A 21089-nucleotide genomic window follows, 5' to 3' on the forward strand; every position below is an offset into this window, starting at 1 on the left:
GAACCACTGGCCCACGTATCTGGTGATGAGACATGTCTGCCGGGTGCTGGGAAGATCTCCTTCCAGCGTGGCTCCCGGCCTGGCGCATGCTTGTCTTCCCTTTTCATCTGTCACTTTCTTCCGTTTACAGACCATTTCTCAGGAAGACCTTCCCAGTTAGGACTGTTCTTGCTTTGCGATTCCCCCGACTTTATGTGTCCTTAGTGACCACCTCATGGTTGCCCAGGTCCTAACCATCTTATCCCCAGGCCTGTAGCTTCTTTGGGAGTGTCTCCTGTTTGCAGTCATGGGTTTTGCCAGCCAAATAGTGAACATCTCTGGGATGCCTAGATGAAGGGCCGTCCTCTCTTGTTGTAGGGTTGTGATCATAAGTAAAAACTGAGGTAGAATTCCAGTTTTATTCCTACCCTGTATCCTCTTATGTGTGACGTTATCATATTATGATCCGTATAAGAGGACGTGTCCTTACACGGATGACAAACATTTAAAAACTAAGTGTAGAATCACAGAGTTTGGAAAGCTTCACGTGGTCATGTATTTTCCTCCCACTTGAGGGTGTGTTTGTAGCTCCTGTGATGTGGCCTTTTCATCTGTGGGTGACCCAGTGTCAGGGAGCTTCTCAGTGGTGAGGGTGGCGCGTCCCAGTGCTGAGCGCTGAGTGCCTCCTAACATTTTCCCTCCGGAACCTGGGTGTGCCCTTGTACTTCTGTTTGTCCCAAGTGTGCATAGTAAGAGATGTTCCTTTCCCTACGTTATTTCTTTGCTGTGTCAAACGTACTGTTTCTTCAGTTCTCCAAACATAGCTGCCCTAGTCAGCTTCCTCTGCGTTCTGGCCTTTATTTCTTTAAAAAAAAATTTTTTTTTTAGTGTTTATTTATTTTTGAGAGAGAGAGACAGAGCGTGAGCGGGGGCAGGGCAGAGAGAGAGGGAGACATCGAATCCGAAGCAGGCTCCAGGTTCCGAGCTGTCAAGCACAGGGCCCAACACGGGGCTCAAACTCATGGACCGTGAGATCATGACCTGAGCCGAAGTTGGACGCTCAACCGACTGAGCCAGCCACGTGCCCCATGGCCTTTATTTCTTATAAACTTCTCTCCCATTGCATTTTCTTATGGAACTTCTAAAAAATACGTAGAAAAGTTGAAAGAATTGTACATTGAACATCACATACCCACCACCTAGGTTCTGTAATTCACTCTTAATCTGTTTTATCCTAAGCAGCTGCATCCAGCTCTCTTTCCATCTGTCAATCCATTGGGTTATTCTCATGCTGATTTCAAAGTGGGCTGGAGACACCAGCATTCTTCACTCTGAAACATTTCAGCATGCGTATCATTAATTAGAGTTCAGTGTTTATCTACAGTTTTTTTTAAGTTTATTTATTTATTTTGAGAGAGCGAGAGAGGGAGAGAGAGAGAGAGAATCCCAAATAGGCTGTGCACTGTCAGCACAGAGCCTGACCGCGGTTCTTGATCTCACGACTGTGGGATCATGACCTGAGCCGAAATCAAGAGTCGGACGCTTAACCCACTGAACCACCCAGGCGCCCCTCTACAATTTCTCTTTTTAGGTAAATTTATACACAATGTATTACACAAAATTTTAGTGTAGCGTTCAGTGAGTCTTGACATGCTTCCACGTGTGTAATAATCCCCTGTGGGAATATGGAACTGTCACCCCAGGAGGCTCCGTCATGCCCCTTCCAACCCAGCCTCCCCGAAGCACCTGCTGTTCTGATTTTTTTCAGTAACAGGTTAGATTTGCCTGTTTCAGAAGTTCATGTATATGCTCTGTTGTGTAGAGCTTCTTTGTTTCACTCCGCACACGGTTTTTGAGATTCATCTGTTTGCAAGTATCACTGCTTTTTTCCTTCCATCGCTGTGCAGGATTCTGTTGTATAAATACACCTCTTTGGTCATCTGTTTTTTTATCTGTTCCCAGCTGTTAACGGACACTTGGGTTTTTCTGAGTTTTTGCTATGTTGAATGAAGTGCTCTGAACTTTCTTGTTTCAAGACAGATGATTCCTTTGTCTTGGGGCTGCTGTCCAGGAGATGAATCCCTGGTCATAGGGTAGATGTGTGCTTAGTTCTAGAGGGAATTATCAGACCTTTTGTCAAAGTGGATTTCATTGTCCTTCTCATGGATTTGCATGGCTCTTTCTGCCATCTCCGAGGGGCTCTTACAGAGATGGTCACAGACCTGCCTCAGTCCCCTGGACCCGGCCTGTGACTCTGCACTCATTCAGTGACAGGCTTGCCTTCTTGGATAGTCGCATGGTTTTGGACTGGCTGTGTCATATTAAACTTGAGGTCAACCAAAGTATTCACATCTTTTTCAGATTGTTTTGAGCCATTTCACCTTTTCATCCATTTAAGAAACTGATTTTTGGGGTGCCTAGGTGGCTCAGTCGGTTAAGCGTCCGACTTTGGCTCGGGTCATGATCTTGCGGTCGGTGAGTTTGAGGCCCGCGTCTGGCTCTGTGCTGTCAGCACAGAGTCTGGAGCCTGCTTTGGGTTCTGTGTCTCCCTCTCTCTCTGCCCCTCCCCTGCTTGCGCTCTGTCTCTGTCTCTTAAAAATAAATATTTTAAAAAAATTAAAAAACACCCTGATTTCGAAGGATCCTAAATGTAAGACTTTAAAGTTGTTAAGTTTCACCCAATTAATTTGACAACACATGGGGTTTTAAGTCTGTCATCAGTTGGTCTAACAGTCCCTTCCAGCTTTATATGATTTACAGATGTGATAGGTGTGTTTTTTGGGTCTTCTGGGTCATTGATGCAGTTGCTTGATGGTTTAGGTTCTGTCTTGACTGCACTCAGTAGGCCAGGACAGGACTGGATTTACGTTACGGGAAGGTCATCTAGCTTATGTTCCTGTACGTCTTCCCAGCAGAATTTTCCGAAGGGTCCGTTCGTTCTGTCATGTGTCCCCAAGCATCTGGAACAGGGACTGAGCATAGCTGGTATTCAGGACACGTTTTTGAATGAATGAATGAATGATAGCCATGACGATTTTATCAAATGTCTTGCTGAAAACAAGACATACTGTCTTCTTGGAATTCCCTCTAATTGGAAAACAAAACTAACTTGAGCCAACAACTCTGTGTGGCTTTTTTTTCCAGAGAAGGAAGTGAATGAACTCATGGAAGAGCTGTTTGAAACTGTGAGTACATGGTCCTTGAGTGGGGACTCGGGGTGGTGGTTGTGGACTCACCAGCGAGCTCTGTCCTTTGGTCCCGGGGCTCTCCGTCCGGGAGGGTGGTTTGACCAAGCCAGTGCAGGGCCCTCCGGAGAGAGTATGGTGGGAGGAGAGTTTCGCTAACTAATAAACTTTGAGTACCCATATATGGGTTCTTCCTAGTAAAGTCCCCCCTGCAGACTTTGGGTGGCCTCCCCAACTGTCATTCATCATCCTTAAAGATTGCAGATTAGTTTTGGGATATTCTGGGCACAGATAGTTAGCCTTTCTCATAAACCTGTCTCTTAAAAGATATTGCTCTGTCTTCACCACTGCAAGTGGTCGATTGAGACACTTTGTTCCTGACCTAACGGTCAGCCGTGTGCACGATCGTGGGCGCTCTGAAGTGAGGACGTGTGAGGAAGCTCCTGCCTGCAGTCCTCCCTCCTCTCCCGCCGCTGGGTGACACGCACATGCCCATCCCCTCTGCCTGCAGTTCCAGGACGAGATGGGACTGTCCAACGTGGAGGATGATGGCCCAGAGGAGGAGGAGCGCGTGGCTGAGCCCCGGCCTAGCTTCAACACCCCTCAAGCCCTGCGGTAGGCTAGCCAGAGACGTTGAGGCGCAGAGGGGAGAAAAGCGTGTTTTCAGACGCTCGGGTTCCCGGTTTCCCGTTGCTAACTCCCCGCTGTCACTGATGGAAGGAGGGTCCATCACTGATGTCACTTCCCTGAGTGAATCAGTCTCCTTGCTATGGGGCAGCACAGCCACAGACCAGGCTGCGTCTGTTTGGGAAGGGAGAGAAAACAGTAGCTGGCGTCCATAGCAGCCTCTCCAGGTGAGTGGTGCTGGAGCGGTGCGAGGACTCGGCCAGCCACAGAAACCACCCCCGGTCATACTAGCCTTGTGTCCCTTTTGTCCTCCTCATTGGCCGTTGACGTTGTGTCAGTGTTAGTGACAGTCTGTGGCTGCGGCAGTAGGCGAGCAGCCCGCGTACCAGCTGCAGTCACGCCCGGGGCTTGGAGTCGCACTGCCCCTCCACCCCCACGTGTGACGGGTCTGCACGGTCCATCTGGGCTGTAGTGCGTTGTCCATTCTTTCTGCGTAGCAGCACGTGTGGTCAGGTGACTGGCTGGTGGTCAGGGTGTGCTCTGTGCCTGGGTGGTGCTGTGTGTGAGCTTAGCAGCGTGACCTGATCGGAGAGCTTGGGAGCCATCGGAAAGCTAGGCCTTCAGGGAACGGCAATTTAGTACAGGAAACAAGGTCTGCTGACCGTTCCATAAAAGCCCGAGATACACGCCATTATAATAAATACCATAATATAATTATACCACAATCTCGGGATAGCCTCCCCCTCCCTTTTCTGTTTTTAACCTTTATTGAGGTATAATTTTCTTTACTGTTTATTTTTGAGAGAGTGTGAGTGGGGGATGGACAGAGAGAGGGGAGACAGAGGGTCGGAAGTGGGCTCCATGCTGTCATCAGAGAGCCCGATGTGGGGCTCGAACTCATGAACCATGAGATCATGGCCTGAGCCAAAGTTGGACGCTCAACCTGCTGATGAGCCAACCGGGCGCCCTCTTATTCAGGTATAATTGACAAAATTGTAAGATACTGAAAGTGTGCTACATGGTGATAGGATAAAAGTTTACATTGTGAAAGATCCCCCCCCCCCCCCCCCCCCATCGAGTTAGGGAACACTTTATCATTTCACCTGTTTACTTTTTTGGGGGGAAACATTTTCAAGATTTCTAAGAGTCTTTCTTTGACCCACTTTCTGAGTTCATAATGCAGTTGATTTGTGAACATGCTTTGGTCGCAGGGAAAGTGAGCCATCAGTGTCCCCCTTGTCAGCCACCTGAGCAATACTTTGTAAAACCAGCTGTGGGCTGTTTGTGCTTCATCCACGTTTCTCGTGCTTCTGCTCCTCTGTTGTTCTGCCAGGAGCACAGACAATGAATGGAGTTTTCAGATCTCAGGAAACATTGTACCCAGGCCTGTGCCATGACTTTAGGTTTTTAGCCTGTGCCTGCTAAAAACTGTGAAAGGAAACATAGTGTTTATCTCCAGAGGCTACAGAAAAGTTACCATGTAGCTGTTGTTACTCTTGTTGCCACATAGAGATTTCATACTTGCTGGAGCTGGTTGTGTCCTGACTGCACAGAACCCCCTTCCTGCCTTAATCCTGGAGTGCGGGGGCTCTGCCTCAGAACCGGCCTGGGAGCTAGGCATGTGGGTGCTTCAGCCCTGGATGGCCGCTCTCAGGAGGCGGGGGCCGGTCCCACAGCCGAGGGGAGGGATTTGGGCTAGAAGGGGAGGTGCTCGCGGGCAGGCAGGGCGATACTTGAACCAGCTTCTCACTGTGTTTCCCAGCTGTCCTGTGGTTTAGTGGATCCCTTCACACTAGGTCTTGGTCAGAAAGGAAGGCAGGGCTGCCTAGATGGATGGGAGTGGCAGGAGGGCAGAAGCCAGACCTGGGGTGTGGTCATGTGTGAGTGAGGGAACAGATGCTGGGTTTGGAGAAGATTCCGTGTCACCGTTAGGGACACGTCCCAGGTTAATTGTGGATGTCAGGAGGCCCCAAGGATGAGGGGCTCCTCCCGCTGGCTCCCGGACTCCTTTGTTATCCAGACATTTCTCTGTTCCTAGATTTTTGTCTAACTTCTCCTTCATTTGTGTATTATGTAGAGGACTAATCGTGGAAGAATGAGGGGGCAGTGCAGTTCGGGACCATCTTATTTGAATTTTTGCTAACAGCTTATGCTAACAGATCTGGATAGACTGGGAGTTTGTTGGCTGAAGTGGGATGTGGGAGTCGGCAGAAGGTGGAAGTTACGCAGACTCTTAGCCCGCCGCCGTCGGGGGGACTTGGACGTGCTGGGGACCTAGGGAATGTTCACGTGCGGTCACCTCCCTGTCGGGGATAGGTTTGAGGAACCACTGGCCAACTTGCTAAATGAGCAGCACCGCACAGTGAAGGAGCAGCTTGAACAGCTGAAGGTGAAGAAGTCTTCGGGCAGACAGCAGCAGGAGGTCGAGAGGGCGAAGCCCCAGAACGAGAAGGTCCACCAGACGCTGACTCTAGACCCGGCGCAGAGGCGGCGGCTTCAGCAGCAGATGCAGCAGGTAAGACCCCTCGGCGAGGCCGGCGCCGGGTCGTCCGCGGCCCGCCACTGAAGCGGTGGTCTGAATATCCGGAGCAGGTGGCTCGATGTGCCTTGGAATCAGAGGGCCGCGGCCTTCTCATCGCTTAGGCCCTCGGAAGGCACCGTGTTTGTACCCGTAGGGCTCAGGCAAGAGCACTCGTGCACGTGGCCACCCTTGACATTAGGATCACAGGTTTCCGTCTCTCCTAATCCATTCTGAACTGAACAGCCTCACTTCCCGGAGGAGTTTTTTCTTCTTCCTAATTTCAGTCCCTCTGGTCTGAGGCTAAGATTCCTCTGGCTCTGTCATTTTGCTGGAGGAACATCTCTGAGAGACTCACACCACGCGAAGGTGCCATCTCCTCGTCTCTTCGGAAAGCAGAGCGTGTGGTCGAGTGGCAGACATCTTGGGAGAGCCTTCCGGGTCCCTGGAGTGACAACCTCGTAACGTGTCGCTGTGTCGTTTCCTTTCCCTCCTCAGCACGTGCAGCTCTTGACGCAGATTCACCTTCTCGCCTCCTCCAATCCCAACCTCACTTCGGAGGCCAGCACCACCAGGATATTTCTCGTAAGGCTCCACGTGTCCTTCCCTCTACAGACTTGGGGGTTGGTTAGCCTGGGAGGTCACTTCGCAGAGATGCTCACCCGCCACCGTCTGCGTTCATTCTTGTCTCCTGCACACGTTGGCAGCTACTCCTGTGGCTTCCTGCGTTTGCCAAGAGAGCATGAGGCTCTGACCCCCAGAAAGACCAGAGAGCCATCCGGTTTTCTTAGGACTGTTCTGTAACTTTTTTGTTGGGCTTTCTTCCTCATCTTTAGACTTACCCTGACTTCTTAGGTTTTCCATACTTCTGTTCTTTTTACTGAATTCATTGTCCGTTCATCTGGCTCAATAGCTACGTGTGTAGGATTAATTTCGGTTCTGACATTTTTAAGCATTTTGGAGGAAAGGGTTTTAGTTTTGAATTGTCTAGGTGTTATTCAGAGAAACCAAAAGAAAGTTTTAAATTTTTTTTTTTTTTTAACGTTTATTTTTGGGACAGAGAGAGACAGAGCATGAACGGGGGAGGGGCAGAGAGAGAGGGAGACACAGAATCGGAAACAGGCTCCAGGCTCCGAGCCATCAGCCCAGAGCCCGACGCAGGGCTCGAACTCACGGACCGCGAGATCGTGACCTGGCTGAAGTTGGACGCTTAACCGACTGAGCCACCCAGGCGCCCCGAAAAGAAAAAGTTTTAAAAAGTAATTGTTCTCACTCTTGAGAACCTAAGTTCTAGCTGGGGAGCCAGACCAAGCATCCTGCAGGCTGAGCGGTGGAATGAGTGTCGGCGCCCCTCCTGGATATCCGAGGGCTCAGCCACAGAGTGCTCTGGGTGTAGTAATTCTAGTGATTGATTTTTACCTGTGTTTACCCTCTAGCTGGAGGGCAGGTCTCCCCTCAGAGGCTGACAGGGGCGCCGCTAGTGTTAGTCGTCTGGGACTGAGGTCTCCTTTGTGCCCTATCTTCCCAGAAAGAGCTGGGAACCTTTGCTCAGAGCTCCGTCGCTCTCCGCCATCAGTTCAACCCGAGGTTTCAGACCTTGTTCCAGCCCTGTAACCTGCCGGGGGCAGTGCAGCTCGTGGAAGCCTTCAGCACACATGTCAGCGTCGACTGGAGTCCTCGGAAAACTGTCAAGAAGACTGGTACGGGACAGATCTGTTCACTTCTGCCTTTACTTGCCTTGACAAGTGGGAGTCTCATCCCATCCTTGTCCTAGCAGACGGGACGTTTATACCCACTGCCTAAGTTCTGGAAGGACGTGACAGTGCTTGGGCTTCCGTGAGGGCCGGGGCGGTGGACAGGACGGTGCAGGGGGCAGAGACGTGCGCTCCGTGCTGAGAAGTGTCCCAGATAGATGTGAGGGTGGGAAGTACCACGTGCGAGGTCGGGACAGCCTGGGGTCTGGCAAAGATGAAAGTCAAGTGCTTAAGTTGGTTTGTGGTTAGGGTTTTACTCTCTTTTTCATTAAGAAACTTTTATTTTCCTTCATGGTTGCAATGGTGTCCCCATTTTGAATGAAATGTTGATTTGGGGATTAGGCACAAATCAGACGTGTTGAACATTTGCCACGTTCGATATTCTGAAGATGGTGCTGGCTGGCTTTCTACCTTGCATCGCTGAGTAGTTTGTGAGAAAATGTGTGCTGTTCCCTTGAATGAAATGATTGCTTCTGATTTGTTTCCTGGTTTAGAAGATTAGTTGTGGTTTGCTCCGGGTGTGTTGGTCTTCGGATTTTCTTTTTAAATCCCTGACTTTTGCAGTGAGGTTGAATATAATTGAGTTTAAGTACACTGTGTCACACACAGGGATCTCAAACTAGTTTCTTAGCCCTGTGTTGGTAATGAAAACTTGCACACCGTGGTGATAAATGCCGCCTGTGGGGTCCCGTGGTTTCTTCTGGGGAGATAAAAACATTTGTGGAGGGAGAACCACGAATTCAGTCGTGTTTCCTCTCTCTGGAGAGGCAGACAGGCCTGGAGTTGAGAGGCTGAGGCAGCAGGACAGAACTGAGTGAGACGGAGGTGTCTCACTCCTCCTATGGCTTTTGTTCCCAACCCCAGGAGGACTCTGGGAGGACTTAATGAAAGTTAAGTAAGAATCAAATCAAATAAAATTTGGAATACCAGGTTTGTGAGGGAGATTGAAGAAGTTCACATCTTACCCTGGAAGAAAGCAAGCATTGTTGAAGGTCACTTATCTTCCAAGGATCTAAAGGGGGAGAGGAGGTAACGACTTTGAGCACACAGTGAGCCCGGTGTTCTCGGTCATCAGTGTTGTGAGTGTCCCTGTCACTTAGCGGTTAGGGGTCCCACACGGGAAGGGTGAGAGGACTAGCCGGCAGGAGCTCACGGGGGACTCCCGGCAGGCATGTGTCAGGCCGAGGACAATGGCTGAAACCTTGGGCGAGGCAGGGCGGGACGGCGGGCTTCCCTAGGGAGGGACGAGGGACGGCTCTAGATAAATGCGAGAATGCGTTCGGAAGCTTTTTGAAGCCCTCTTTTGTTCTAGAATTTCATCTACCACAGGATTTTGTTTTCTCACAGCAGATGAATTTCCCTGTTTGCCAAAGCAAGTGGCTTGGGTCCTGGCCACGAGCAAGGTGTTCATGTATCCAGAGCTACTTCCGGTGTGTTCTCTGAAGGCAAAGAATCCCCAGGATAAGATTTTCTTCACGAAGGCCGAGGACAAGTAAGAGTTTACTGTGGGGGAACAGATGCACAGGGTGACCCGAGGAGAACTAGTTGTTTCTCTTGTGCTCAGGGGAGATAGGGCGTGTGTCATCAGACATGGACACACAAGGCCAGAAGCAAAGCGGTCTCGCTGGGCCCACTCCTGTGCTGTGTCCGCAGCAGCAGTGCCAGGGGGACTGCTCTTTTTGGGGAACAATGTGCAGTTTTGAAACATTTTTAACTTGTGTTTTGTTTTTGAGTTATTGTAAAAACCAGTCTCATAGTACTGGTAGAAGAAATTTTTCAAAGGAAAAAAAATTTAAAAAAATGTTTTTAAAGTGTCTACTTTTGAGAGAGAGAGACAGAACGTGAGCAGGGGAGGGGCCAAGAGAGAGGGAGACACAGAATCCGAAGCAGGCTCCAGGCTCTAAGCTGTCAGCACAGAGCCCGACGTGGGGCTCGAACTCACGGACCGTGAGATCATGACCTGAGCCAAAGTCGGAAGCTCAACCGACTGAGCCACCCAGGCACCCTGATGTTTTATTTATTTTTGAGAGAGAGAGAGGGAGACACAGAATCCGAAGCAGGCTCCAGGCTCTAAGCTGTCAGCACAGAGCCCGATGCGGGGCTCGAACTCATGAACCGGAGATCATGACTTGAACTAAAGTGGGACACTTAACTGATGGAGCCACCCAGGTGCCCCAATGGCAAAAAATTTTTTATCTGTTATTCTAACCACCCTAAGACAATGATTTTTCCTTTTTTCTTTCCTTTGTGGATTTTTTTTTTTTTTTTTTGGTAAATTCTCCTGCTGTAGGGCTTGAACTCACAGCCCTGAGATCGAGAGTCACATGCTCTATCCACCTAGCCAGCAAGTGCCTCCAATGATTTTTCTTTTTGCATTTTCCATATAATCTTTATTGGCAATTTAAGTATAATTTTGTTTTGTTTTGTTTTTACCTAACGCCTTGAAATTGTTCTTCTGTACTGTCACATTGTCTTTACTTTTGTTTCTGTGTGTTGTCTTTTAAAGTGATATTTAATGGCCTTACGATAGTCCTTTTATTTGCCACTTTTATTTTTTCTCCTCTCTTGTTTTGCTGTTGTAGCGAGGCTTCCCCAAGGATCTGTGTGCATAGAGCTTTTGAAAGTATTTTGGGTTTACCCCTTTGGGTAAATTGCCAAGCGTGAGGTTATTTGACGAAGGTCATGAACACTTCCACGGCTCTTGATTTGTGCCGCCCACTGCCGTGGCGGCCTGTGGTGTACAGGTGCCGCGGTTGAGTGGGTCGTGTGGGGAGGCCGTTGGTGCTGAGTTTAACGTCACACAGAGCCCGTTGTTCATCTCATACTTGTTCCCTGAGCTCCATTCTCCTTCCTTTGCCTTCCTTTGAGCTGAGCAGGTCTTAGAACCTACCAGCTCTCAGGAAACGCCGGCCACTCTGTGTCGACTCACGCAAGAATGAGGTGTGGGAACGGTGGGTCGTACCCCGCGGAGTTCTCTGGGGAGAACTGCCCCGCTGGTCAGCACTGCCCCTCTCTCAGTTTGTTGGCTTTAGGGCTAAAGCACTTTGAAGGGACCAAGTTTCCGAAGCTGCTGATGAGCAAGTACCTCCTCACCTGCAAGACCGCCCACCAGCTGACCGTGCGGATCAAGAACCTCAACATGAACCGCGCGCCCGACAACATCATCAAAGTGAGTGCCTGGCTCCTCCCGCCCCAGCTGGGGGCTCCCGGGCAGCCCTTCCTCCCTCGAAGTCCCTCGTCCTCCTCTTACGGGCATTTCTCCTAAAAATAAAAGCATCCCAACTCTTAAAATATTTCTTGACCTCATGCTTCCCTCTAGCCGCCTGTCTTCTTGGCCTCCAGCCTTCTTGAAAGGGTGAACGACATTCCACCGTATCCTTGTCCTTGGCTCTTTCTGTCAAAGTTAAAAGTACATACTTCGTAAAAGGTACCTAAGAGCTTTGAAGAGTCGGATAGTTCTGTGAGGCTCATCATGAAAACTGGTATTTCTCTCTCCGTTTCCTGCTGCCGTTTTGAGGGGTGGCGTGTCTGCCTCTGTGTCCGGGTGGCTTGCGGGTCGTTGCCACCGCCTGACGTTTTGCCCTGAGGCGTCACTTAACTCAAGCGCAACCAGGGCGGCCGAGACTCAGCTCCCTCCTCCCGTGCCACAGCCCCTTGTCACCACGTGGCATCTCCTGTTGTCTGGCTTTCCCACGAGACCACAGTTGGCTAGATCGTGTTCAGGGCTCACGTTAAAACGTGATAGCGCGTTGTGAACGCTCCTCGCAGCTGAGCGGTGTGGTCCAGCCTGGTTGCTTGGCTTTTCCTGCGGGCATGTAGTGTTTTGTGGGGTAGTAGTTGCGTTTGGGGGAGTGGGTGGAGCTCGCTCTCAAGGGTGTGTGCTAGCTGGTCAGCACTGGACTTTACCTCCATGTTACAGATCTCCTCTGAGTGTGTTCACAGTGTGGATGTTCCGTCCCTGACTCCTCTGAGGCTGTTCCCTCTGGACAGGCTGCTCTCTCGCCTTGTCGCACAGTGTCTTCTTGGGCTTCCCCTCCCCATCATCCTGGGGCTTCCTTGTGCCTCTTACCTGTGTGCATCCTCCTAGTCCCCGAACCCACATCTGTTTCGTCTGCTTTATTCACCCTGTTTTAGTGGAGCACAGCCTCGTAGCAATCTGGGGAGAATGCTAGAGAAACAGGTGTTTCCATTTAGACTGTCCGTATTCACGGTATTCACGCTCCGCGGATTGGACCAGAGGCCGTGCCTGGTTTAGCTGCTGTGCTGTATATTTGGTTTGTGTGTGTAACTGTTGTCACCGTGTGACATAAGGTCTGGCCATTGGGAGAACCTGGGGGAAAGCTACGTAAGACCTTTCTAGTTTTGCAACTTTTTATGCGTCTGTAATTGTTGAAAATAACACGTTGAAAAATATATCCCTTTTCTACTCGCCACCTTTAGTAAGTCTGGAATTTGAGGTTGGAAATCATGTTTTTTTAATGTATTTAATTTTGAGAGAGGGAGTGCGAGTGCACGAGCAGGGAAGAGCAGAGGGAGAGAATCCCAAGCAGGCTCCACACCCAGTGCAGTGCCTGACGCGGGGCTTCATCTCATGAACCGTGAGGTCATGACCTGAGTCGAAATCAAGAGCCAGACGCTTAACCGACTGAGCCACCAGGTGCCCCAAAGTTGAAAATAATTGTTCTTAGAAAGTTTAAGGGCTGGGGTGCCTGGGTGGCTTAGCTGATTAAGCGTCTGACTCTTCGAAGGACCTTGCTGCATTTTCTCCTAGTCGCTACTTCCGCCTCTAGAGATTTGATGCCATTTTGCCTCTTGAACCTGTGTGACACCTGCGCTTCCTGTCCCCCTACAGCATGTAGGGTTTTTCCTTTTCTCCATTGTTTTGGAATTTCATGGTAATATGAATGCCTAGAATGCCGAGTATGGGTCTGTCATTAGCTCTGCGAGGACTGGGCGGCCCCCACCATTGGCCTGTCCGTGTCAGGTGCCCGGCCTCCCCGCGGTGGTCTCCTGCTGTCTTCCCTTTTTCCAACACTCGATCTTCTGTTGGCCTTTCTGGCATGTTACTTCAGCTTTTTCTTTTTCTTGTGACTTTTTCTTTCTCTTTGCTTTTCCTGTTAATATTTCTAATTTCCAATAGCTTTTTTTTGTTCACTGAATAGTTTTTAATGGTGGATGGCAGAGGGTGCGTGGGAAGCAGGACAGGACGGAGGCTGGACCTGTCTCCGGCAGCCTCAGTCCAGCCGCTGCTGTTGGGCTGGGAGGAGGCCGCCGTCTGGCTACACCAAATGGGGTGGGATTTGGGCGGCACCTGTCCTCTTCGTCACCCGGTTCTGCTTCCAGCTTTACCCCCACTTCTCTGTGTTTTTCTCCAACATCTGTCTAGCTGGTCCTTGAAACTTCTTTCCGTGTGGGATCTGGCTCTTCCTTTCCCTGTGTCTCTACTCATCCGTCCGCTCATTAGCTTTGAAGACTGTGTTGCTTTTACCTTTTCTTCCATCTGCTCTCCATATAGGCTTTCACCTCACCACAGCTCCCTTCTGTTTTCATGGGGTTTTAAGAAGGAACAAAGCTGGGGCGCCTGGGTGGCTCAGTCGGTTAAGCGTCCGACTTCGGCTCAGGTCATGATCTCACAGCTTGTGGGTTCCAGCCCTGGGTCGGGCTCTGTGCTGACAGCTCAGAGCCCAGAGCTCAGAGCCTAGAGCCTGCTTCAGATTCTGTGTCTCCCTCTCTCTCTGCCCCTCCTCCACTCATGCTCTGTGTCCCTGTCTCTCAAAAATTAATCAACATTTAAAAAAAAAAGAACAAAGCTAAATGGATGTGTTTAATGTGTTTTAACAGTAAGTTTCTCCTTTACTGTGTAACCGCTGCAAGTGTGGGCGTCTTCCCTGCAAAACCTCAGTGCATTCCCTGCTAACGATCCGGGGGCTGTGTTCCCGTTAGCGATCTGGGGGCTGCTCTCTGGCTCTCCTCTGGGTGGCTGTCCCGCTGACCCTGCAGCTTGCTCACTTCTGCAACCCCCTCTTGCTCTCACTGCGGCTGCTTCCCCAAGTCTGCCTGCCCTGCTCAAGTGTCCGTGTTCCACAGGGGCCTTGCAGCGTGTGGGCCCTTTCACGTTCGTGCGTGTTGGCGCGATCTGTCTCCTCACGGTCCTCGGGTCTGTGTCTTCGGTCTGGACTTTTCTCCCAAGTGTCTGCGTCGCGTCGCCAACTGTTGCCAGGAAGTCTTCTTTCGGTCTCCTTGCTGACTTCTCAGTCTGAACCGTGTCCCTTTGCCCCTTCCAGGTGTTGCCACCAACCTCCCCCACCAGCAGACCCCCCTTCCCCCGCCACACCACTCGCCCCTGCTGTGATCTGCTCCTTCTGGTTGTTGTCTCAGCCCACGTTGCCACGAGTTCTCCTTGACCCCTGCAGCGTGATCACTTCTGCCTGCTGCTGTGTCACCAAGTCCTCTGTTGTCTTAACCTGCTTCCTGCCCTGCTGCTCATTGGCTTAGTGGTGGCCTGGGCGACACCGTGAGGAACACGCTAGTTTCTACCCGCGGTTTCTGGCTCCATTTATCCTGTCCCTCACGTAGCTGCCATAGCCACCTCCAGATAACCTTTCTGGACACGAGTCAGACCGCCTGGTGTGGCACAGAAGGCCCGCCGTGTCTTACCTCTGACTTGTCTCTCAAAGTCTCTCCATGTTCCTGTGTTGCAGCCAGACCAGTCTCTGTGGTTCCTTACATGCATTCAAGGTTTGGAACCAGAAGTCTGCTCTGCCCGTTCCCCACCCCGCCCCGCCACTTTGCTCAGCAAACTCTATGCCTTTAAGGTTCATCTGTAGTTGCATCTGCTCCAGAAATATCCTTATTGTTCAAATGTCAGATGTGTGTCATTGTTTTGTGCATTTTTGTACTCTTTCACAGAGGATGTCATTGTTGACCTCTTTGACTGTCTCCTACTAGTCTGTAAGCCCCTGGGGGGCAGGAATGTCTTCTCTTATTTGTACCCTCAGCCTGTAGCACAGATGTTGCTTGAATGGATGCTTACTGTCACCGTGAGTTCACTTTCCCTGTAAATTTACTCTTAACACTGTCTCCGTCTCTCTTTTCTTCTTCTTTCCCTCCTTTCTGGTGTCCCTTGCACCGTTATTTCCTTAATAGGAAGTGTCCATGTGTCCCGGATGAGGGCTCAGGCACTGTCATGACAGCTGAGTAGGAGCGGGTTTTAAGTATGAGCGCTCTGACCATCTGCTTCCTTTTCTCTGTGACCTAAACTTGTCCCTGTCTGATGACACAGAGTGTTGTAAAATCTTTATTGGAGATTAGTGTCATTTGAGGTGTAGAAGCATTTAACATGTGCTGTGTGTGTGTGTGTGTGTGTGTGTGTGTGTGTGTGTATGTTAGAGCACACTCCTCTCCCCAGCCTGACAGGGCAGTGTTTCTGGACAGAGTGTAACTCGTGTTTCATTCCTTCTTGCTCAGTTTTATAAGAAGACCAAACAGCTGCCCATCCTGGTGAAGTGCTGTGAAGAGCTCCAGCCGCATCAGTGGAGGCCGCCTGTAGAGAGGGAGGAGCACCGGCTTCCATTCTGGTTAAAGGTGCAGCCTTGCTCCCCGAGTGTGCATGCGGCGGGGGGACACCACACCCTGCCAGAGACGTCAAGGGCCACTTTATGCCTTCAGAGCTGGAGTTGCAGGACTGGGGCCCAGGCACTCCTCCTCATGCACCCTTCCTCTCCTGCTTCTTGTCCTTCCCCCAGGTGGCTCCACAGCCTTCGATAAGTGGTGGGTCAAATGCATTTCTAGAGGCTGTGATTGGAATGTAGTCTTTGTAGAAATTTTGTGTCCTGCAGGAGAAACCTTAGAAAGATTTCTCAAGACTGTCCGGGAAAGGCCCCTCAAATCCAGGAAGCCCTGTTCTTTTTGCCAGAGTCTGACATGTGCTGGATCCGTGTGTTCTTATTCTCAATAGGCCAGCCTGCCGTCCATCCAGGAGGAGCTGTGGCGCAGAGCTGACGGCGCCAGAGGGGTAGGAGGTGTGACGGGAGCCGCTGAGGTCAGCTCAGAGCCAGGCCTGGGGACAGGCAGCTCGGAACTGGGGAGTGAAACTCCGTACCCACTGCTGTTGCCCAAGGGTGTGGTCCTGAAACTGAAGCCAGTTGCCAACTGTTTTTCCAGGAAGGCCTGGAGACAGAAGCGGCCGTCAGTCCTGAAGCCCCTCCTAATCAGACCCAGCCCCTCTCTCCAGCCTGGCTCCACCCCCGGGAAAACACCGGCGAGGTCCACTCCGCCAGAAGCCCCTCCAAGCAAAATGGTGGTCCGAATTCCTCACGTGATCCAGCCAGCTGCTGTCGTGCAGACGGTGCCAGGTGTCCCTCCGCCGGGGGCCCCTGGCGGGGACAGTTTTGAGTCTCCAACGGCACTGCCATCCACGACCCCTGAGGCCAGGACCGGCTTCCCCCTGTCTGAGCCCCAGACTGCGCTCCCCTCTGCCCCTGTGCCCAAGGTGATGCTGCCCTCGCTTGCCCCATCTAAGTTTCGAAAGCCGTGTGCGAGGCCGAGAGCCTCAAAGAGAAAGGGGGCCAAGGCCTCTCTGTGTCTGGAGCCAGCCTCCCTCATCCACCCCGTACCTGTTATCTTCACTGTGCCTGCTGCCACGGTCAAGGTGGTGAGCCTTGGCAGTGGCTGCAACGTGATCCAGCCTGTCAGTGCGGCTGTGGCCCAGAGTCCACAGGCCATTCCCATCACCACCCTCCTGGTGAACCCCACTTCCTTCCCCTGCCCACTGAGTCAGCCCCTTGTGGCCTCCTCTCTCCCACCCCTGATTGTCTCCGGCAACTCTGTGAGTCTTCCTGTCCCGCCCGCCCCTGAAGATAAGGCCCCAGTGAGTGTGGACATCAGTTGTCCTTTGGCTGAAGGGAAAAATGCTTTTCAAGGCCTAGAACCCAAATTAGAACCCCAGGAACTGTCTCCTCTCTGTGCCCCTGTCTTCCCCAAAGAGGAGCACAGCCCAGGGCCACCAGCAGCAGACCGTGTATGCCAGGAAGAGCTGTCGGAGAACAGCGCCTGTGGCTGGACTCTCGTGAAAGCAGAGGATGGGGGGCAAGGTCTGGAGCCGCCCCTGGGCTCCCGAGAGTCTCTGAGCACACCCCCCCGGGACTTGGAGGACGTCGTCAAGATGGAGCCCAAAGACCCCGGGGAGGACGCCTGTGAGGACAGCAGGGCAGGGTGTTCTGTGGGATTGGACGCTGGCTTCCCAGGGGAGGAGCCAAGGAGGCCGCCCGTCTTACAGCAGGAGGAGGAGGAGGGAAGTCAGCCAGCGAGAACCTCTTCAGCCTCTCGGGAGCCTCGGGACGAGGGACACTCGGGAGCCGTGAGCAAAGGCTCTCCGAGGACCGCTTCCTCCTGTGCCGACGCCGACGCGGCGCGCAGCAGCCCCCCCGGGAAGGCTGAGGGCTTCGCTAGCGCTGACTGCCAGGCGGCCGGGACCCCGGCTGGGCCGGAAGCTGGGGCGGAAAAGGACGGGCCGGAGGAGGAGGAGGAGGAGGACTTTGACGACCTCACCCAAGATGAGGAGGACGAGATGTCATCGGCCTCGGAGGAGTCTGTGCTGTCTGTCCCCGAGCTCCAGGTGAGAGCCAGGGAATGTTCTCATGTGTTCTGTGGTCTCAGCCATTTGCCTGATTTACGGATAGGCCACCTGCTTGCTTGCTGCCTCTAGATAGTCCTGCCTTCAGTTTGACTCCTGAAAACGTTGCAAGACGCGCTGTGGGGGTGGAGGCGAGGGGAGGAAAAGGGTGAACTTGTACTTACGAGTTTCGCCTGGCACGGGGTCCCTTAACTGTTAGATCGAATCACCTGTGCACGGTTTGAACGCCTACGTGTGTAGGTCCTGAGCGTGGACCCTGGCAAAGGAGAGCCGTATTCAGGGTAGAGGGTGGCCTTTCAAAACGCATCTTCTTCCCACTGTCCCTTGCCACCAGGCTGCAAGCGTAGCTCTCCCTGGGTGCCGACTCCACGTTGGACCCCGGAGGCTGTGCCCAGGCGACCGTGCTCCGGTGTCTGTGCTGGGGGGTTGTGCCGGTGGCTCCTGGCGAGCCGATGCCAGCCCTGGGGATGCTCTCGGGGGGGGGGGGTCGCAGGAGACGATGGAGAAGCTGACCTGGCTGGCTTCTGAGAGGCGCGCGGGCCAGGAGGGCGAGTCCGAGGAGGAGAACTCCCAGGAAGAGAACTCTGAGCCCGAGGAGGAGGAGGAGGAAGAGGCAGAAGGGATGGAAAGCCTGCAGAAGGAGGATGAGATGACAGACGAGGCCGCCGGAGACCCTGCTGAGAAGCCGCCGGCCACCTTTGCCTCTCCCAGGACAGCTCCGGAGGCGGAGGCCGGCAGCGCCCCGCCAGGTGAGTGTGCGTGCGGGCGTGTGCGGGGCCCAGCTGGCCTCCTTTCTGCTGGGCGTGCAGAACAGTCTAGAAACCAGTTGTGAGTTTTCCAAGGAAATCCTCTGGACCTCCCCTGCCCTCCGCCCTCCCCAGACACGTTTGCCCGGTCGGTGCCTGTGCTGGTTTGTACCAGCTGTTAGATTTGTTACCGGGTTCATCCCGGGTTTTCGGTGGTGCTCAATCCATCTGTCACGTGTGAGGCTGAGAGCTGCGTTTATTTCAGAACACACTGCCGTTCCTCAGCGACACGTAGTCCTCCGAGAGCCCAGCGTAGGACTGTGCTCGCTCTCAGGACTCCCTTTCTCAGTGCACAGTAGCGGAGGTGCCCTGAGCGTCCCAGAGAGCACGGCTGTGCAGCCCGCACAGGGCTCACCTGCCAGTCTTGCCTTCCCGCCACTTTCCCACCAGCTCTTCTCCCGAGGCCCTCCCAGACCCGGAGCAGGGGGTGGGGTCTCCTGAGGAGCCGGGGCGGAAGGGTGGCGCGGTGGGGTCGGAGCAACCGTGGGCTTGGTGTCTTCTCCAGGAGAGGGCGGCAGGGCTGCCGGGAAGGGCCGGAGCAGCCAGCGGGCTCGCGGCCGGCGGGGAGGCCGGGCCCGGGCCAGCAAGGACACCTCCAAGCTCCTGCTGCTGTACGATGAGGACATCCTGGAGCGGGACCCACTCAGGGAGCAGAAGGACTTGGCCTTCGCCCAGGCTTACCTGACCAGGGTAGGCAGATGCCGCTTCCTGTTACCGTCCCTCCGAGCTCGGCTGCTTCTTCCAGGGATCTGTGTGAGGGGCCGCGAGGCACAGGGCTCAGTGACACGTGGCTTGTCGTAGTCCCTGAGCATCACCCCTCTGTTGTTCAGAAAGCTGGGAAAGGTGATCCCACCATCATCGTGAGGGGGACTTCACGGGTTGGCTAATAGGGGCCTTTCCCGGGCTCGCAGCTTGAGAAGAAAGACCTATTGTGCATCGGCCCGAGGGTGGACCTCAGGGAAGCACCTTGGTCTCCAGAGACATGAGCCAGCCTGTTCCTGTCTTGTGCCACAGTCTCATTCTCTTGGTCCCGCCCCCCCCCGCCCCCCCCGCCCCCCCCAGCAAGGGGGTGTGCTCGCAGTGACAGTCCTGCCTCACCTTCCTGACTCCTGTATTATTTACCCTCAGTTGATGCTGTGCACAGGGCGCTCCTTCTCTATTTCAGCGGGGAGCTGAAGTCCGGGACAGGGTAGGACTGTGAGCTAGAGAAACTTGCTGGTCTTGTGGGCAGGGCTGTGGTTTGTGGACGCCCGCCACCGGAAGAGAGCTGTGCCTCGCTCGGCGCGGTGTCCGCCACGAACAGATCTGGGGATCTGTCAGGAGCGGCCTGTGCAGGGCGGGTCTCGGAGCTCTCTAGCGGGGCCCCTGCTCCTCGGTCCGTGCTGCTGTTTCGTGTTGGGGCCCGCGGACAGAGCACTGATGGTGGCACGTCTCCTGCACAGGTGCGAGAAGCCCTGCGGCACGCCCCTGGCAAGTACGAGGACTTCCTTCAGGTTATCTATGAGTTCGAGTCAAGTCCTCAGCGGCAGACCGCTGTGGATCTCTACAGAAGCCTGCAGATCCTGCTCCAGGACTGGCCTCAGCTGCTCAAGGACTTTGCTGCTTTCCTGTTGCCCGAGCAGGCTCTGGCCTGTGGATTAGTAAGTGGATGGGGTTGCTGGGTCCGGTGACAGTGGGGCCGAGCGAGGTTCACGGACACTGTGCCCGTCCCCCGACGGCCCCTGGTCAGATGACCCTGGCATGGCCCACAGAGCCCTCTTCTTTTCAAGAGGTGATCTTCCCGGCCCCTCGTCTCCCCATTTCTTTATGTGTGCCATGTGGGGTCGTACCTTTGCTTGCCCTCACGGGCCTCAGGTAAATCATGTGCCCTCTGCGCCTCACCGTTGTAAAACAGGCGATCGTTCGACACACACTTAACCGAGTGCCTAGTACATGTTGGGCAGAGCTCTAGGTGCCGAGAGTACAGCCATCACAAAAGGGTGACATCCTTGCCCGCGTGGAGCTTCCGCTCTCCCGGGAGAGTCAGGTGATAAACGGTGAAATGTATATAGTAAGTAGATTTGAGGATCAGAAAGCCGACAGAAATAGTACATGTGCATAGCGCTTCCTGGTGACAAGGCCTCACAGAAGAACACGGCGGGAGGGAGGAGTGAGGGCTGTCGGTGGAATGGGGCAGGGGACTCCAGTTGTATCACGTGCACGGTGGTGTGGGATGGCCGGCACGTAAGGTGGCATTTGAAGTTTTGGAGAGAAATGTGTAACCACGAGGGAATATCCCAGAAGTTCTGGATGTCTTGTCATGGTTGAGAGACACCGGAATGAGTGGTGCAACGAGATGGTTCTGATGGTCTTGAGGCAGTCACATGGGAGTGGGGTGATTTTTGTTTTTTAAGTCTATTCTTTTGAGAGAGGAAGAGACAGAGAACAAGTGGGGGAGGGGCAGAGAGAGGGAGAGAGGATCCAAGGCAGGCTCTGTGTCGACAGCAGAGAGCCAGCCCTATGTGGGGCTCGAACTCACGAACCGTGAGATCATGACCCGGGCTGAAGTCGGCTGCTCAACCGACAGCCACCCGGGTGCCCCGGGAA

The 21089-nt window shown here is 53.1% G+C and overlaps 1 protein-coding gene and 1 long non-coding RNA gene across 3 annotated transcripts in view; one reads left to right on the top strand and one right to left on the bottom strand.

Annotated features, from left to right (window-relative positions):
- The window catches only part of LOC124521680 (GON-4-like protein), a 69818-nt gene that overhangs the window by 42453 nt on the left and 6276 nt on the right, over window positions 1-21089 (top strand). The window contains exons 13-24 of one of the 2 annotated variants that reach the window (XM_047092689.1): window positions 3124-3164; window positions 3676-3779; window positions 6108-6306; window positions 6808-6894; window positions 7838-8009; window positions 9411-9555; window positions 11082-11232; window positions 15531-15647; window positions 16021-17679; window positions 18191-18446; window positions 19009-19193; window positions 19946-20143. In XM_047092689.1, the coding sequence (XP_046948645.1) occupies window positions 3124-3164; window positions 3676-3779; window positions 6108-6306; window positions 6808-6894; window positions 7838-8009; window positions 9411-9555; window positions 11082-11232; window positions 15531-15647; window positions 16021-17679; window positions 18191-18446; window positions 19009-19193; window positions 19946-20143 (3314 nt within the window). The remainder of the gene's footprint in view (window positions 1-3123; window positions 3165-3675; window positions 3780-6107; window positions 6307-6807; window positions 6895-7837; window positions 8010-9410; window positions 9556-11081; window positions 11233-15530; window positions 15648-16020; window positions 17680-18190; window positions 18447-19008; window positions 19194-19945; window positions 20144-21089) is intronic. The other variant, XM_047092690.1, reaches the window with a different exon arrangement.
- LOC124521682 (uncharacterized) lies at window positions 18650-19821 on the bottom strand. The gene is made up of 3 exons (XR_006964584.1): window positions 19626-19821; window positions 19185-19252; window positions 18650-18812 (listed from the first exon to the last, which is right to left on the bottom strand). It is a non-coding gene; the product is annotated as an uncharacterized LOC124521682 (long non-coding RNA).

The sequence above is a fragment of the Lynx rufus genome, unplaced genomic scaffold (assembly GCF_022079265.1).
Source record: "Lynx rufus isolate CCGP_SWC_20201006 ecotype Redwood Valley unplaced genomic scaffold, mLynRuf1.p SCAF_31, whole genome shotgun sequence".
Taxonomy (NCBI): domain Eukaryota; kingdom Metazoa; phylum Chordata; class Mammalia; order Carnivora; family Felidae; genus Lynx; species Lynx rufus.